Source organism: Myotis nattereri (assembly GCF_964212035.1).
Source record: "Myotis nattereri genome assembly, chromosome: 11".
Classification (NCBI taxonomy): Eukaryota; Metazoa; Chordata; class Mammalia; order Chiroptera; family Vespertilionidae; genus Myotis; species Myotis nattereri.
This window is the reverse complement of record NC_138086.1, coordinates 28,377,566-28,394,001: the sequence shown is the minus strand read 5'-3', so window position 1 is coordinate 28,394,001 and position 16,436 is coordinate 28,377,566. Positions and strand designations below refer to the sequence as shown.

At 45.5% G+C, this 16,436-nt stretch overlaps 1 protein-coding gene across 1 annotated transcript in view; it reads left to right on the top strand.

Annotated features, from left to right (window-relative positions):
* The window catches only part of CREB3L2 (cAMP responsive element binding protein 3 like 2), a gene marked incomplete at both ends in the record, with an annotated part of 108,230 nt that overhangs the window by 80,593 nt on the left and 11,201 nt on the right, over nt 1-16,436 (top strand). Inside the window, 6 exons of the mRNA XM_081102301.1 lie at nt 3,547-3,722; nt 4,903-4,990; nt 8,894-9,078; nt 10,048-10,194; nt 11,392-11,450; nt 13,056-13,124. Of these exons, the coding sequence (XP_080958427.1) occupies nt 3,547-3,722; nt 4,903-4,990; nt 8,894-9,078; nt 10,048-10,194; nt 11,392-11,450; nt 13,056-13,124 (724 nt within the window). The remainder of the gene's footprint in view (nt 1-3,546; nt 3,723-4,902; nt 4,991-8,893; nt 9,079-10,047; nt 10,195-11,391; nt 11,451-13,055; nt 13,125-16,436) is intronic.

Genomic DNA, 16,436 nt, shown 5'->3' with positions numbered 1-16,436 from the left:
TGTAACTCCAGCTGTGCAAATGCATTTGTTGTTATTTTGTTGTTGTTGTTAATCCTTATCTGAGGATATTTTTTCCATTGATTTTTGGAGAGCGTGGGAGAAAGGGAGGGAAGGGGAGCGACAGAGAGAGAGAGGGAAACCATCAATGTGAGAGAAACACATCAATTGGTTGTCTTCTGCACATGCCCCAATGGGGCCGGGGATCAAACTTGCAACCCAGGTATAGCCTGTTGACCAGGAATGACCCTTTGGCGGGTGGGCTGATACTCTATCCACTGAGACACACTGGCGAGGGTTGTAAATGCATTTTAAGACTCCACTTGTGTTAGGAAGCTAACATCCTATTGGCCAAATCAAATTGCATGGCCAGTCCCAAGATGGGTACTAGTCCACAGTAGGAGGGTACTACAAAATACATGACAAAGGACACGAATAGCTGGAGGATTGAAGAACTGGAGCCAGTATTGCAATTTATTCCATATATATTAAGGTACTCATTGACTCTTGTTAATTCAAAGGATGCTGAATGGACCTTGAGCCACTGGAGCCTCTATCTAATAATTACCATCCTAAGGCATAAAGTAGTACAGGAAGAAGCAGGCCATCCCCATGTGTGAGCATCCACATACAATGTATACTCAGTACAGGCAATTTAGAAATAGCATAAAATTTAAAGACAAAAATGTCACATGTGTTCTGAATTATTCTCCAGAGATATGCTTTCGGCATATTTCCTTTAGTCTTTTTTTTTCTATTACTTTCTTCATTAATAGTATACAAATTAATATCCAGGTTTGTTTCTTAATATTTTATCATAAATCTTTGCCATGTTATTAAAAAGGTTTGATATATGTAATGTTATTGGATATATAAATATTCTATGGTATGGGTACGCCATAATATGTTAACCTTGCCCTTGCTCTTCAATGTTTTGGTTATTTTCAGTGATTTGTGATTAAAAATAATGCTGTCATGAGCCAGTTTGTGCACAGATATTTGTCTGCATGTTTAGCTGTTTCCTTAATGGCAAGAATATTGGTTGGGTGTGCAGAGATCTGGGTCCCGCATAATTTGCACTGTGCTTGCATGGCAGTTTCCTCACCTGGAAAATGATATATTTGCACTTGATGGTCATAAACTTCTACCTCGAAAAGTATCGTTCAAGTAGAGGCCTAAATTACTCTATCGGAGTGGAGGCATGAAGGCAATGCCAGCTGTTAGTCCTCTAAAAAGCTCAGGGGAGGAGAGGCAGCTTCCCTGGCTTCTCCCTGGAGAGAGCGTTCAGTTGTGTTTGAGGAAGTTTTGTTTTATAATTCAAGTATCATGATTTGTCCTTCAGTCCCGTCTCTGATAGAGCAATGACTTTATGTGGATACATTTCTTTTAAAACAGGGGAACAGGACACTGCACATTGAGAATGTAAACTATCTTGACCTATTTTATAAATGTGTGCCCTTTGAGAATGGCTTCGTGAGATTGGAGGAACCAATTTCCTTACCTGTCTTCCTTTTGTCATAACCTTGTATTTGCTTTTTGTGTTTATTTTTTGCCTTTTCTTTTGTTTGACTTGTGACTTAAGTTTTATCACCGTCATCATAACTTCATGGCCAGGGGATCTGGCCTTGCCATACAATTTCCTGGTAATGGCATGAGGCCTTTTTCTCAGGGATGTCACCTGACCGTTAATTTTAATAAACACTGAGGCTACATATTTCATCATCCTGTCTCTTTCAGCTAAATATTGCTCAGTGTGGGCAGAGGAGACATCCACATGCCGTTGCTGAATGGAGAAAGTGTGCTCTCTGCTCTCTCTCCGCCTCTCCCACCCGCCCCCACATCTGTCTTCACTGTCTCTTTCTTGCAGGGGACAGTCTTCTCCTTCCTAAGCTCCTTTTGGGGGAGGCATTGGAGTCTTCTCTTGGCTCCTCGTGCAGCTGCTTCTCTGAGCTGAGCTGGGCGCCCATCTGGCCAGCAGAAATCTGTGTCAAGTACAGTGTGGTCTCCCTCCTCAGGCTGCCATCAAAGGCCCTTTGTTCCCTCCCCTCCCCTCCTCTCCCCCTCTGCCAGGATGTGGCGCTCACCCCAGAAAGATGGAAACTCTCCATCACTCCACCACACTCAGCAGCATTCTAGAACTAGCCCTGAAAGCAAAACATCTTCTTGCCCGTCTTCATTTTACTTCAGGAACCAAACTGGGGCTGGGATAATTAAGTCAATTATAATTTGGCTTTAGGGGGCAGATCATTTTCCTTTGTGAATGGGACTCTCACTCTTTCCTGTGTTGGAAGGAAGTTGCTTATGAAATACCATTTATTATTTGTAAACCTTAGTTTTTAGCTTCGGTGCCCGCGCTTCCCACCCCTGGCAGTAGTGGGTGATTTCCTTGTGCTTTTTCATGAGAACACTTAAGTCCAGTTCTTGAGTGTAAAATCATTTCATAATGCGAATAACTGCTTCCCTGAACAGTCGTGACTCACCAAGCATGTTGTGTGAGTGTTTAAATATCTTCATGAAGCCTGGGAGCATATCTCTGTTTATTTTCTCCTCATTTTAGTAAAACTGGGATTAGGTAAGGAATGCTGATTCTGGAGAATCCCTCACTTGTTTTTTCTTGTTCTGCGCCTGTTTGCAATCTCTTCGTCTTTCCCTTCCTGCGCTCCTTCCTTCTCTTCCAGGGCTGTGCTGAGGCGGTATGTCTGAAACACGGTGCTGTGTGGGGTCCCTGGAAAGTGTGGGTTAAGTGGTAGAGGAGCTTCTGTCTGCTCTGTTGTGTTGCTTTGTTGCTACCTCCAGGCCTTGTCATGATTATGAAAGCCAGTAGCCAACCAAGACTCAAGACGCGCCAAGACCCAACCCTTTTGTCTGGATGCGTATGTAATCCGTTCCGGCAAGGGCTAGGCAGTGGTGACTAACTCTGGTTTCCCAGAGGGCTAGTAAAGTTCTGGACGTCTAAGTCTGGTTTAAAGCGTAAGTGGGGTTGTGGGAAAACATAAGACTGAGAGTGAGAAGAAGAAAAAAGAAAAAAGAAGAAAACAAGTAACTGTCCACTGGGAGAAGGCTGGAGACACCTCCGAACCATTGTCTGCAGTCCGCTCTCCTGAGACCCTGGTGGCCAACCACTTGTCTCTTTTTATTATTATTTTGAAATGTGCTTATTTATTTATTTATTTTTAAATAGATAACACATTAACTTGGTTTGAAAACCAAAAAGTATAAAACATGGCGCATTGCAATTCTCCCTCCTATTCTCTTTCCCACCCTCCCAGCTTCCTTCCTGCCTATACAGGAAGCCAAGGTTCTTTCCTTTTCATCGGCCCTCCCAGAGTTTCCTTAGCGAATGACGCTCACATGAATGCAAATATGGTTTCTTACTTTGCCATTGGTTCTTCTATCCATGTCTCACACCCTCATTGTGTTTCCTTTTATTCTACTCTCAATCATTCTTTGTTGGAGCCTTTTTTTTGAGGAGAAAGATGAGTGGTCCTTTGTTTTACTTATGCCTGATGCCCGGAGCCAGTTCACAGGTGTGCTTGTCTTTTCCCACAGATGAAGTGGAGAATGAGAAATGGTACCTGTCTACCGAATTTCCTTCAACCACCATCAAGACCGAGCCGATTACGGAGGAGTCACCCCCAGGACTTGTTCCCTCTGTCACTCTGACCATCACAGCCATCTCCACCCCGTTTGAAAAGGAGGAACCTCCTCTGGAAATGAATACTGGGGTACACTCAATTGTCTTCCATATAAACAAATGAGATCAAAAGACCTAGCTTCTCATTCTCTTAATAAGGCATTTCATCTGTTTGGAGCTAGTGGCTGTATATGCCTAAGGATGGCTAACTATGTGTGTATGTATGTATGTATGTATGCATGCATCAAGGATATGTTGATTTGGTGTCAGCATTGATTATATAATTTCCTTTAAAGGCATTCTCCAGAAAAATTGGTAGCAAGTATGATTTATTTTTTCTGTGATTGCTATTACAAAATAAACCAACAACTGGATATCCATGGTAAATAAAGGAAATCCTCCATGTATTGATTTTTAAGGTAGTGGAAAGGTCCTGGTTAAGATGATGGGGCGAGTCATGGCATTCAGAGCCACGGCAATCAGGAACGCTAGTGCCTGTGCTGTATTTTACTTTCCTACTGCAATGCTGAGTTGTAATGGCTCAATTCTTGGATCACACACCTACCAATTCTTATTGTGTTGCCCATGGAAAACGTAAGAAATTGGGAATTTCTTCCTTGCTCAATTCCATGCCGGCAGCAGGTAGAATTTCACCTTCTCTCTGGGTATTTCCAGTGTCTGCCAATAGACCAGAATCATAACTTGCTCAGTAGCTACCTGAGTCTCTTCACTGGATGGGGCCCCTGGCTATAGACTTCGGTTCAGTTGGTTTTAAGTAGCTAGAAAGGTCAGGGTCATGGCCTGTGCATGAACCAGATACCTTTTCTCTTTTTCCTACCGAATAGTTCATGGGTAGATATCGCCAGTCATCAGGCAGCCTGGAGAGGATGAATGAGGGTGGTTCACCAGTGCTTACTCTGCACGAACTGGTGCAGGCCTGTGGCTCATTAAAAATTTCTGACTATTTTGTGATAAGATGCATTTCTATTCCCATAAAAACAGTAGAAAAAGGACTAGTAAGTGAGCCCTGGGCTTTTAATTTGAAGATTCTGCGGGTTCCATCTGCTGGAATGCCAGGTTTGGCAGTGAGAGGGGGGTTAAGGCTAACCCAGCTCCCTGGCAAAGTCGCCTGTGTTCAGCCAGGCCTCAGCCGGCTCCGGCGATGCGGGGCTGCCCCTCAGAGAAAGACGCAGATGACAAATAGCTCCCTTGGGTGTTTTGTCGAGGTTGCTACTGGTTTTTAAAAACTGTGTTTGAAATTCTTCCTTTAGGTTGATTCCTCGTGCCAGACAGTCATCCCTAAGATTAAGCTGGAGCCTCACGAAGTGGATCAGTTCCTAAACTTCTCTCCCAAAGAAGGTCTGTCTCCTCTCCCGGGCCCCTTCTGTTTGGTGCAGGTCGGAAGAGAAAGGCAATGTGGGGGAAGTGCTGGGGTCAGTCGGTCCCAAAGCCATAGCTTGCTTCATGAACTAGCTCTGTTCTTAAAAACCTTGATTCTAAATACACATTTTGAAAGCGGCATTTTATTTTTTCATGTATGTACAGGCTTCATTTCCCCCAAAATCTTTTACGGTACTTGGACTCCTAGCCAGGGTGACTTTTCAAAACCTCTCTAGCCTGCCGTGACTCAGATGGAGAGGAACAAGAGCACGGGGCCCTCCTGTCGTCCCGGTGGGACCCTGTGCACACAGCCTGCTCCCGTGGGGAGTGGTGACCCTGAGACCAAGAAGCAGAGCAGTTCTCATGGACACACAGTCCTCCCTCATGCCACTAGAAAGTCAGTTAGGATTTGATTGCGACCATTTAATCAGGGTAATAATGTGTTTGCCTTTATTATCCATTTAAAAAAAGATTAGATTTTAAAGCCTAATGATGTTGACTAGCGTCCATATTGAGACAGTATTTCTTCGCACCGGGTGATATACATTTGTGCCTTTCAGCTTTAGATACGGCTGTAGTTTTCTTCATTTTTATGATTCCGGCTGTTATTATCAGATACATGTTGCTGTTTTCATTTCTGTTGCAGTTTGCTTCAGAAAGTGTGGTAACTACTAGCGCGTCCCAGGGTGGCCTCGGAATCCGGGTCACCAGAGGAGAGGTGTCTTGAGAGTAAATAGCAGCCCTTCCTCGCTAGCCTGACAAACAGATCAGGAAATCCAATATCCTTGAAGGCCTCTGAGCTTCTAGGCAGAGCCGCTGATGCCCAGCCCCTTTATAACCTAGGAGCTGCATTTCAAATGGTATCTAGAAATCGGATACTAAGGCACCTGTGGCCAAGTCTACGAGTAACTCTGCATGGGTAGGAAAGAGGGAATTCAAATTTGCTTCACTTTTCCTGTCTTGTTTTGTTTGTGGGGCACTCTCTGTTTAGAAAGGAGAAAAGTATTAGAATAATTTGGGCTGTGCCAAGTAACAGGGACAGTTAGCACTAGGAACTCCTGGCTAGTCCCCCAGAATGTCATACACAGCCCCAAGTCTGCTCTGGTTTTTGTTGTTGTTTGTTTGTTTACAAGCACTTTACAGTGCTTTTTTAGAAGCATTATTGAAAAGTAAACTGAGGGATATTATACATTTTGAGTTTATTTTGAGTAAAGTTGATCAGAACCGGCAGCACCAACCTGGAAGCGGTTAGAAGTGCTCCACCAATGAGGTGGGGAGAGACGCACAAGGAAGGGGCAGAGCGAAGGGAGCAAGTTCCTGCTGGCTGGAGCGCAAAGCCTCGTTGGCTGTTTGTGGTGGGTGTCCTTAGGCTTCAGTTTGGTAACCTTGAAGCATTTGAAGGCTTGGCTCTGGGTTGCTTACGTAGGCCAGGCCGTAGGCCACCACAGCACTGGAGGCCCCTCGGAATAATGGCCTCCTTGTTGAGTTCATTTAACACCATCGAGTGCCATAGGTATTCAAGGCGTTGGGGAAACCCTGGCAACTCAACTCAGGACTCGTTCCTAGGTGAGCCCATAGTTAAGGTGCATATCTACCCTCCTTAGCTGCCTGGAACTGTTGGCAGGGGAGTTGGCAACAGAGGTATATAGGCTTGTTCTAGAACAGTGATGGCGAACCTTTTGAGCTCGGCGTGTCAGCATTTTGAAAAACCCTAACTTAATTCTGGTGCCGTGTCACATATAGAAATTTTTTGATATTTGCAACCATAGTAAAACAAAGACTTATATTTTTGATATTTATTTTATATATTTAAATGCCATTTAACAAAGAAAAATCAACCAAAAAAATGAGTTCGCGTGTCAACTCTGACATACGTGTCATAGGTTCGCCATCACTGTTCTAGAATATTCTTTAGCTCTAAGCCTATAGACACTAAAAAGCCCAGGGAGCTCTTTGGCAGAGAAAAGGGGAAGCATCTAGCAAAAAGTAGCGTGTTAGAAAAAGAGAAAAGAAGGGTTAGAATGAGAGAATGAGAGAGAAAAAAATGTGGGCTGTGAATGGAGATGGGACCCCATGGCCAAAAGGGGTGGCTGAGTGGGCCCTGGCTTATCGCCTCTCCCTCAGACATTCAGGCATTTCAGTGGGAGAGTGAGCCGCCTGGCTGCTGCTTGCCACCCCAAAGGCTGGGGCCGTTTTCTTAGGCCCTTTCCATCGCATCAGGCCTTCTCTGTCTGAAGAGGAGAAGGCTCAGGCCTTCCTGTGGCCCTGTTGATGTAAGAAACGTCCAAACTGTAAAGAATTTTTGTAAGTTTTTTTTTTTTGAGCCAAATTGACAACAATTGCCAGGAAGGAAATCTCAACAGATTGAGAAAATGCTCCAGAGAACTGCACCTTATTTTATACATTAGAATCAAAGGAGGAGACGGAAGGAGGGTTACATGAAATCCACTGCTGGTAGAATAAGGCAGTGGGAAAAAGCAAAGTGGGGGAATCGCTGGGATTTGATCAAAGGCAAAGCGGAGGAACTCACATTGGTGGGTACAGGATGGTTAATAATTAACGTATGTGGGGAACAGGATAGCCCTGAGGGTTCTGTGGTCTTGGCTCCGGTGTGGTGGGTTGTGCCTCAAGGCGTAAGCAAAGGAGATTACGCTGACATTTCAAAGATATGTTATCCAAGCTGCATAAGAACAGTCCGCAGAGCTCCCTTAAGATAAAGATTGACCTTTGCTAAGGAAGCTGGAGGCCTGGGAGGTGAAGACGTACCAGGCCCGCCCAGGCAGGAATTTACCATCAGACCATCCTGTGCGGTTACTTTTGGCCACTGGGCTGGGCAGGCCTGCCATGTGGTCCCCGAGCTGCCAGGTTTATTGCACGTCCCCTTGTTGTTTACAACCCCTGGCAGTCCTCTGGCCAAGCCAGCCTCAGTGTGTGTGAGGCACCGTGCGGGGTTCAGAGCCCCTGTGCTAGGGACTGTGGTGGCCCCAGGAGGGGTGTGAGGTGACCAAAGTGCGTCCCTTGGCTCCATAACCGCGGCTGGCTCTCAAGGTATTTCAGCACAGCTGGAAGGTCCACCGTTCAGACAAAGGAGGGAGACCCCCGAGCTCGCCTGTCAGGTTGAACTGAGAGTGGATTCTCTCTTCCCGAGCCCATCCATCCGCTGCGCAAGTGATACTGACCCAGGCCCCCGGGCCCCAGGAGGGTGCATGTGCCTCCTTGAAGACAGGCAAAGGATGGACTTAAAGACGGGGGCTTTGCAGGAGAAAGCCCCCCACCCCCATTTATTTTCCAGTGCCTACCTATCTGTACACAGATGGATTTAGTACTTTCCAATGAAGAGTGCCTGGCATCTCACCTGCGGGCCTACTATGCACATTCCTCCAGAGACAAATGAGCTTTCCTCAAACCCTCATGGGCTCCCAGGTTTTTTTGTTTTTATTTTTTGTGTTTTTTTTTAAAGATTATAATACATTTATAAAGTTTACAAATCCAACTATAGAAATGATACAAAATTAATACAGTGAAAAATTATGCCAGCACTTTCCCCATCCCTGCCATGAGGTCATCATTCGATTAGTTTCTTCTCTATTTCCCAGCGTTACTTTATGCAGATACAGCAAATATAACTCTGTATTCTCTTTTCTCCCTTTTCATATGAAAGGAGGGCTGCTTTATATACTCTCTGCACCTTGGTCCCCCCCACTCCCCCGCCAGTCCCCTTTAACAATCCATCTTGGAGATCTTTCTGCATCAACTCGTGCAGATCCTCATTGCTTTGTTAGGTCGCCCCACGTCACGCTGTGTGGATGTGCAGGTTGTTTAGCTGCCGAAAATCCTGCTTGGCTGCTGTCTGATGTGTGGAACCCGTTTCCTGTTCCTCAGCCTCCGTGGACCACCTGCACCTGCCGCCCACCCCTCCCAGCAGCCACAGCAGTGACTCAGAGGGCAGCCTGAGCCCCAACCCGCGCCTGCACCCCTTCGGCCTGCCTCAGACCCACAGCCCAGCCAGAGCGGTGCCGCGGGCCCCCTCGGCCCTCTCCAGTTCCCCGCTTCTCACGGCGCCTCATGTAAGTCTTCGCCCGTCTTGGGACACGAGCTCTTTGCGTTCTGTCACCTGGCCCTTCACCCAGAGCGGCTGCCATTCGAGGCCACGTGATTATTACTCTGGTGAGGAAGCTTTAGGTCTAAAGCACGGTGATAATCTTACAGAACGCTTTTAGGAATGGCTCGTCACCTCACCTGGTGACACAGCTCTCTTCCTGTGCACGCCTCCCATTTTGTTCCTACGTTTATTTTACATGGCTATGGCATGAGGAATACAAATGCGTTGTTTTTCTCCTCTGAATCATCTCACACAAGTTTACATCCATGTAGGTGATCCTTACAACCTGCAATAGGAAATGCCCTTGTTTTTTAAATAAGCAATCTTTGGTGAACTTAAACATCTCCCAGGGATTAAATGCTTTGGTGTCTAAAGCTTAAAAACGTAGTTTAACCTTTTTTCCCCTCTGGTACGCCTTTTAACCCAGAAACAAGTTAGAAGTCATGGCACCATTCATCCTTAATAGATACAAGGGCACCGTTTTCCAAGTTAAAAATAGGGGTAGATAGATCATTAACTTCTTATTGTACTGTGGAATTAATTGGTTTCCATTAATACTTAAACATTATCATCAGTTTATTGAATTTATAATATCAAATAAAGAAATTTGAATGGAATCGGATAATTAAAAATTCTGTAAGAATTGCCTATCAACATAATTTTGAAAATTTGCATTTAGTCCCAGTAAGTTCTCTGGCCGGGAATTGAACCATGACCTCCTGGTTCATAGGCCGATGCTCAACCCCTGAGCCACGCCAGCCTGGCTTTCTCCATTTCTGCTACGACTTCAAAGTACCTGTTCCTCACCAAGAGCAGATGGGGCAGCCTCTTCTCTCGGCTGTGTGAGCGGATGGTATACCAGCCTTCTCACCCCTCTGGAGGGCTGGCCTCAGCACACCCTTTCTGACCCCCTTCTGCTCCTGGGTTCGCACAGAAACTGCAGGGCTCAGGCCCACTGGTCCTGACAGAGGAGGAGAAGAGGACACTGGTCGCCGAGGGCTATCCCATCCCCACCAAGCTGCCCCTGACAAAATCAGAGGAGAAGGCCCTGAAGAAAATCCGGAGGAAAATCAAGAACAAGGTGAGCCCTTCAGATGTAGGTCCTTCCGTGAGCAAAGACCAGGAGCAGAATCGAGCCCACGTGCCTTCCCTCCCTCCCATCGCCAGCCCTCCCATCGTGGGGCCAAGGCTCACCCTTCCCTTCCCTGGGCCAGGAGCAGCGGGAGCGTGGTCACCTCCTGCCCTCTCTTCCTCCAGCCCTGCCCTCCATCCTCTGGGTCAGTGGACTCTCCATTTGGGCATGCACGTGCTTGGTGCCCAAGATGATTCATTCAGGGGTCGGAGGAAATCCTTAGAACATTAATGTAAATCATTAAAAAAAGATCAGCCTTTGAAATGTCTGTTTTATGATGTACACAATATTTCCCTCTAGTGGGCCTGTCTGTAATTTATTTATTTATAATAAAAATTTTATTTTTCAATTACAGTTTATATGCCATAGTATTTTGTATTTCAGGTGTACAGCATAGTGGTTAGACAATCATACACTTTACAAAGTGTTTCCCCCAGTATTTCCAGTACCCACCTGGCACCATACGTAGCTGTTACACTGTTACTGATTCTATTTCCTGGGCTGTACTTTACTAGTATATCCCCACGACTGTCTGTAACTACCCATCTGTACTGGTCAATTAGTTCACCTATTTCACCCAGTCTGTCTATAATTTATAAATAAATGTAAATACTTATGGGTGCTTACTTAATCTTTTTTTTTTAAAGATTGTGGGGTTTTCTTTATTAAAAAAATTCTGCAGACCATTGTTCTGTGTTAGAGGAATGAGGAGTGGCCACAAAAGTGAGCAGGGCTTTCGTGGTTTCTGTGCTAACAGCCTCCTCTCTTTCTTTCTTTCTTTTTTTTTTTTTTAATTTATTGCTGAAAGTATTACAAAGGGTATTACATATGTGTCCATTTTATCCCCCCGCCCTAGACAGTCCCCTAGCTTCCCCTGTCCCCCAGTGTCTTATGTCCATTGGTTATGCTTATATGCATGCATACAAGTCCTTTAGTTGATCTCTTACCCCCCTACCTCCTGCCCCCAACCCTCCCTGGCCTTCCCACTGCAGTTTGACAATCTGTTTGAGGCAGCTCTGCCTCTGTATCTATTATTGTTCAAAAGTTTATAATGGTCTCTATTATCCATGAATCCTCCTCTCTTTCTTTGACACAACTGGCTTTTCGATATAACTGGAGCTTAATCCTTTCCCCCTTATACCTCAGATTTCTGCGCAGGAGAGTAGGAGAAAGAAGAAGGAGTACATGGACAGCCTGGAGAAAAAGTAGGTCCCTGCCAGACCGTTGCGTCTGTTGGGCAGTATGCACAGAGGCGTGTGTGTGTGTGTGTGTGTGTGTGTGTGTGTGTGTGTGTCTGTCTGTGTGCATGCAGAGCTGAAGTCCCGCCCAGCTGCCAGTGTGAACTCCTTGCCTCATCAGCTGGGTTTCGCCTGACACCTAGTGGTTTTCAAAGGCAAAGCTTATATAATGGCAAGAAGCAAAAGTACACTCAATCTTTTTAAAAAATTAAATTTATTGGGGTGACATTGGTTAATAAGATTATGTTTCAAGTATACAATTCAACAATACATATCTGTATATTGCATTGTGTGCCCACCATCCAAAGTCCAATCTTCTTCCATCACTATTTGTTTAAAGCTCTCTCCCCTTTACGAACCCCCACTCCCTTCCCTCTGGGAACCACCATCCTGTTGGCTGTGTCTATGGGCTTTTGTTTGTTTGTTTGTTTTTCTTGTGCTCATTTGTTGCTTTCAGTTTTATATCCCACATAGGAGTGAAGTCAGATGGTTCTTTAATTTTCTGTCGGACTTATTTCACTTAGCATGATATTCTCAAGGTTCGTACAGGCACAGGATCTTAGGGGCATTTGGACCACATTCGTTTCCAACCAAAGATCTTCAAGTCCCTGAAGGCTTCCTTTTAAACGTGTACAGATATTCACAGTCACGCCCCCTGCAACAGCCAAAGGGAGCGGAGTTGATTCATCAGAGCCACACCTCAGGGAAAGCAGGAGATGGAATGTCAGGTTGGCCTTCTTATTTCCTGCCCACTGCAAGTCAGGTGACAGGCAAGAGGATTTTCACAACAACACTCGAAGGCAGCCTTTGCTCTTCTGAAAAGCCTGGGATTTCAGAAGGGCTGTTAGAAAATATGATTAAGTACAATTCTGCACTGGCCCTAGAAAATAGTTAACTTCAAGCTAACGTCACTTTTAGATGGGAATGAGGCCCCGGACACAGAAATGAATCTTCTTGTGTACCTGGGGGAAGGAGTGGCCAGTGAATCCTGGCTGGTTCTTGAAGTTTCTACTGAAAGTTAGTTTTCCTTAAGTAGTCCCATTCTGTCCCCTCATTTCTGTAGGCATCCAGAGGCAAGAAGTTTCTATGAAAATCTCTTTTTTGTCTCTGTGGGGCACGCATGCTCCAGCACCCGGATTCCTTCTCTTGAGGTCCTGGGCTCCTCTCCTCCCCTTTGGCCCTGCCCTAAGCCTCTTGGCTTCCGATGAGTCCTTCTGGCCAGGAGTACAGCTGGCAGCACCCAGACCCCGTAGTCCAGAGAGAGACGTGTGATGGGCACTGAGAGCATTAGGGGAGACGTGAGAGAAAACAAGGTTGGAATACCCGAAGAGAAGTTCACGTTTTGTACCATCCAGTTCATTTTTTATTATTGAGGCACTTGCTACTAAACTCTTTCTATTTTTTTCTTCTGTCTTCTCACCCTTCTTCCCAGTTCAGGTTATCCAGGCTCTTCCCCTCACCCTCCTGATGCTCTGTCTTCTTTCTCTGCTCCCCAGTTACCTCCACCTGAGCTCCTGGCTCAGCATTGCTCTACTGATCAAATGAATTTGCTTCTTTCTGCTCCCTGTTCAGGGTGGAGTCTTGTTCAACGGAGAATTTGGAGCTTCGGAAGAAGGTCGAGGTCCTGGAAAACACTAACAGGTAAGTGTTGCTGGAGTGAGGAGCTGGTTGAGCTGCCTAATGGAAAGTGGGAAGAAGGGGGCAGATCCAGGACCGGGGCTGGAAGATAGTGGAGGAGATCACATTGAAAGTAGAGTTGTATCAGGATGCTCAGGACGGGTGTACTCTACCACACATAGAGTCAGATGTATACATGAAATGCACATGTGTACACGTATATGCAATCACACACAGAGAGACACACATGTGCGTGCCCAAGTAACACATGCACCACATACATTAACACAGATATGTGTGCACATACATGCGATCATATCAAACACACATGCACACATGTGCACACACTCATGCACATGTTCTTTCCCTTTTCTAAAACACGTGGGACTGATGAAGACACTGATTCTGACAAGGGCTATGATTAAGGGGTTAAGGAGAGGCTTGGAGGAGACTAGTAATAAGCTTGATTCTTCTGAAAAGGTCATCAAACTTTAGAGGTGGACAAGGAGGCACTGGCCATTTCATTGTCACCCAAATTTAGTAATAAATGATCTTTATTAGTGGGGGGAGGGAGAAAATCAAATTTGTTTTTTAACTACTGTTTTAAAAATTAATTACCGAATTAATTAATTTCAAGCCCATTTTGAAATATGACTAAAGGACAGAATGGGTTTAATTACATTTCAAGCCCATTTTGAAATATAACTAAAGGACAGAATGAGTTAATGAGTTTCTCCAGGACTCCCTGTGCCAGGAACTACTTTCAGCACTTTATAGATATTAACTCATCTAACCTTCCAACAGCCCCATAGGTGGTCCTATTACTATCATGATACAGAAGAGGTAACTCAGAAAGGCTAGGTCAGTGATAGGCAAACTGCGGCTCGGCAAACTGCGGCTCGTGAGCCACATGCGGCTCTTTGGCCCCTTCAGTGTGGCTCTTCCACAAAATACCGACTTCTGTGCATGGGCCACGAAGTTTCAGTTGCACTGTATGTGCACGCCCGCACGTGGTATTTTGTGGAAGAGCCACACTGAAGGGGCCAAAGAGCCGCATGTGGCTCGTGAGCTGCGGTTTGCCAACCACGGGGCTAGGTGATTTGCCCATGGTCACCCAGTAAATGCTAGAGCTGCATTTGAATGCAGACAATCTGACACTGACTTTGGAGGACCACACTGAGCTTTAGCCCTGGGTCATATGCATGAAAAGGGGCTGAAATCTAGGTTTAAGAAATGGGCAGTTAGGGTGTTTGTGTGTGTACATTGTGTATACCTATGCTTTGAGAGTAAGGGGATTCGTTAGGAAATCCTATTGATCTTTGTTGTTATAGATCTGACAATTCAAGCAGAGAAAAATTGACTTTTAGGTAAGCAAAATGTTAATCATTTTAAGGCTTAGCATTAATGCCTTCTAACAATTTTGCAAATGCTAAAGGATCAGGTTAAATCTATGTGCCTGCCATTTGATAATAGCATCAAATCATGGTTTGTTGTTCAAACAGCAGGCTGATTAATCATAAGTTAATTACCAGGAGGGGGAATAATGGACATTGTGAACCCACTGAACTTCCCTCTGTATTTCTGGGAATGCACACTCATATGGCAGGGCAGGGCAGTGGCCTCAAGTGCTCTGTAGACAGACAGCACAAGTAACTAACCATCACTGGCTCCGTGTGGCTCACCTTGACCCCCTGAGGCAAAGGAGATGCTCCAATACCACTTTCGTTTCACGGTCACCATTGGCCATTAGTCTCCTGAGGTTTCATCCTTTCTTATCTCCACCCTCACTCCTGCTGGAGTGGTTCTCTGGATCCTGATCCCCCTACCAGGGTCTGTATCCAGTTCTTTAGCATCAGGAGCAGGTAGGAATTCACACACCCGTCCTGTCCTAGCACTTCCTGTCATGGAAGCCTGGTATTCCTGAGGGGGACAAGTCCAGGCCATGAACCTGTGAAAGAGGATGAGGAATCTATATAAGATAACCTTGGCTTTTGTCTGGGGGCTTCGCATGTTATATCTTCTAACAGCCACACAGGGGCAGCAGAGTCACAGCACGAGCTGTGCTGCGAGCAGAGCAGTCGGTTTTTGTGATAAAGAGTCATCTCTCCTTCCCTCTCCAGGCTGACCGTAACACAACAAAACCACATGTGGCCATGGTAGAAAAAATAAGAAAATGTAGTCAATTGTTTTATTGCAGCCTTTTTACCCAAACACATATTTACGTTTTGGAATATTTTATGCATTTTATAAATTTGGAATATTTTATACATGGATGCATTTCTATTGTACGTACTCTTTTGTTAAGAAAATTTTCCATTTAACAAAATATAATGGCCATATTTTTAAATCAATGAACATATTTCTACAGAATCCTTATTCCTATCAGGTTTGGTAAAGAGCTACCATCTGAGGAACATTGTCACATCTGAGTCCATGGCACAGCAACCTGAGTTTTGCCAATTGTTCTTATCTTTTTAAATAATGGCTGTAGCTATGTTTATATGATATTAAATATTATATAACATGAGGTATGGGAACTTACAGCGTATTTGAGCATGGGGTCTGCATGTCTCACGTTATTTATTCTCTGTGAGTCAGCGATGGGTTTCCTACTGTCTTCCTTACTGTGTGGAGCCTTTCCCCAGCCATTCAGCCTGTGGGGACCTCCCCTGGGAAAACCAGCCTCATGTCCATGGTCTCTGCTCTGACGAGGAACCCTCAGGAGCCTTCACTGTGACTTCCCCCACCCAGGCCCTGTGTGCTCTCCTGGCATTTCTTCTCCCCCAAGACTTACCCTTCCTGATAGACAAACCTTTCACGGTGATAACGGCTGACAACTGATTGGTCTGCCATCTTCCCACAGATGATCTTGCCAGGGAGCTCCTAGGGTTGTCGTTTCTAAGTCCAGAAGCTTTCGATGTGTTTGGACTCAAGAGGCCAGGAAATTAAAGCAGAGCTGCTCTTGATGCCGCAGGGATGTGGGCCTGCGCTCCCTGCCAAGGCCGCCCTTGCTCTAAGGACCCCGCACAGTCTCCTGCCCTAACCAGGCCTGAGGAGCTGGTGTTCTGGGTGTGTGGTAAGGGGAGACTTTGGACCCTTTCCTCACATCACATCGTGTAGGTGACCCTGTGTTTGGAATAAGCACAGGGCTGGGCCTCATGAACACACACCTGTGTTTGTGTTCTGTTTATGCTTCTTGTATCGTTGTCCTTTGGAGGTAGCTGGACAGAAGTGGAGGTGACTGCTGAGTGACTAGGAACCTGGGTCACCAGAAGTGGGATGGGACACCCTGGGTGCCACTGTTTCCTATGACAGGACATGGTGGGAAAGGGGAAT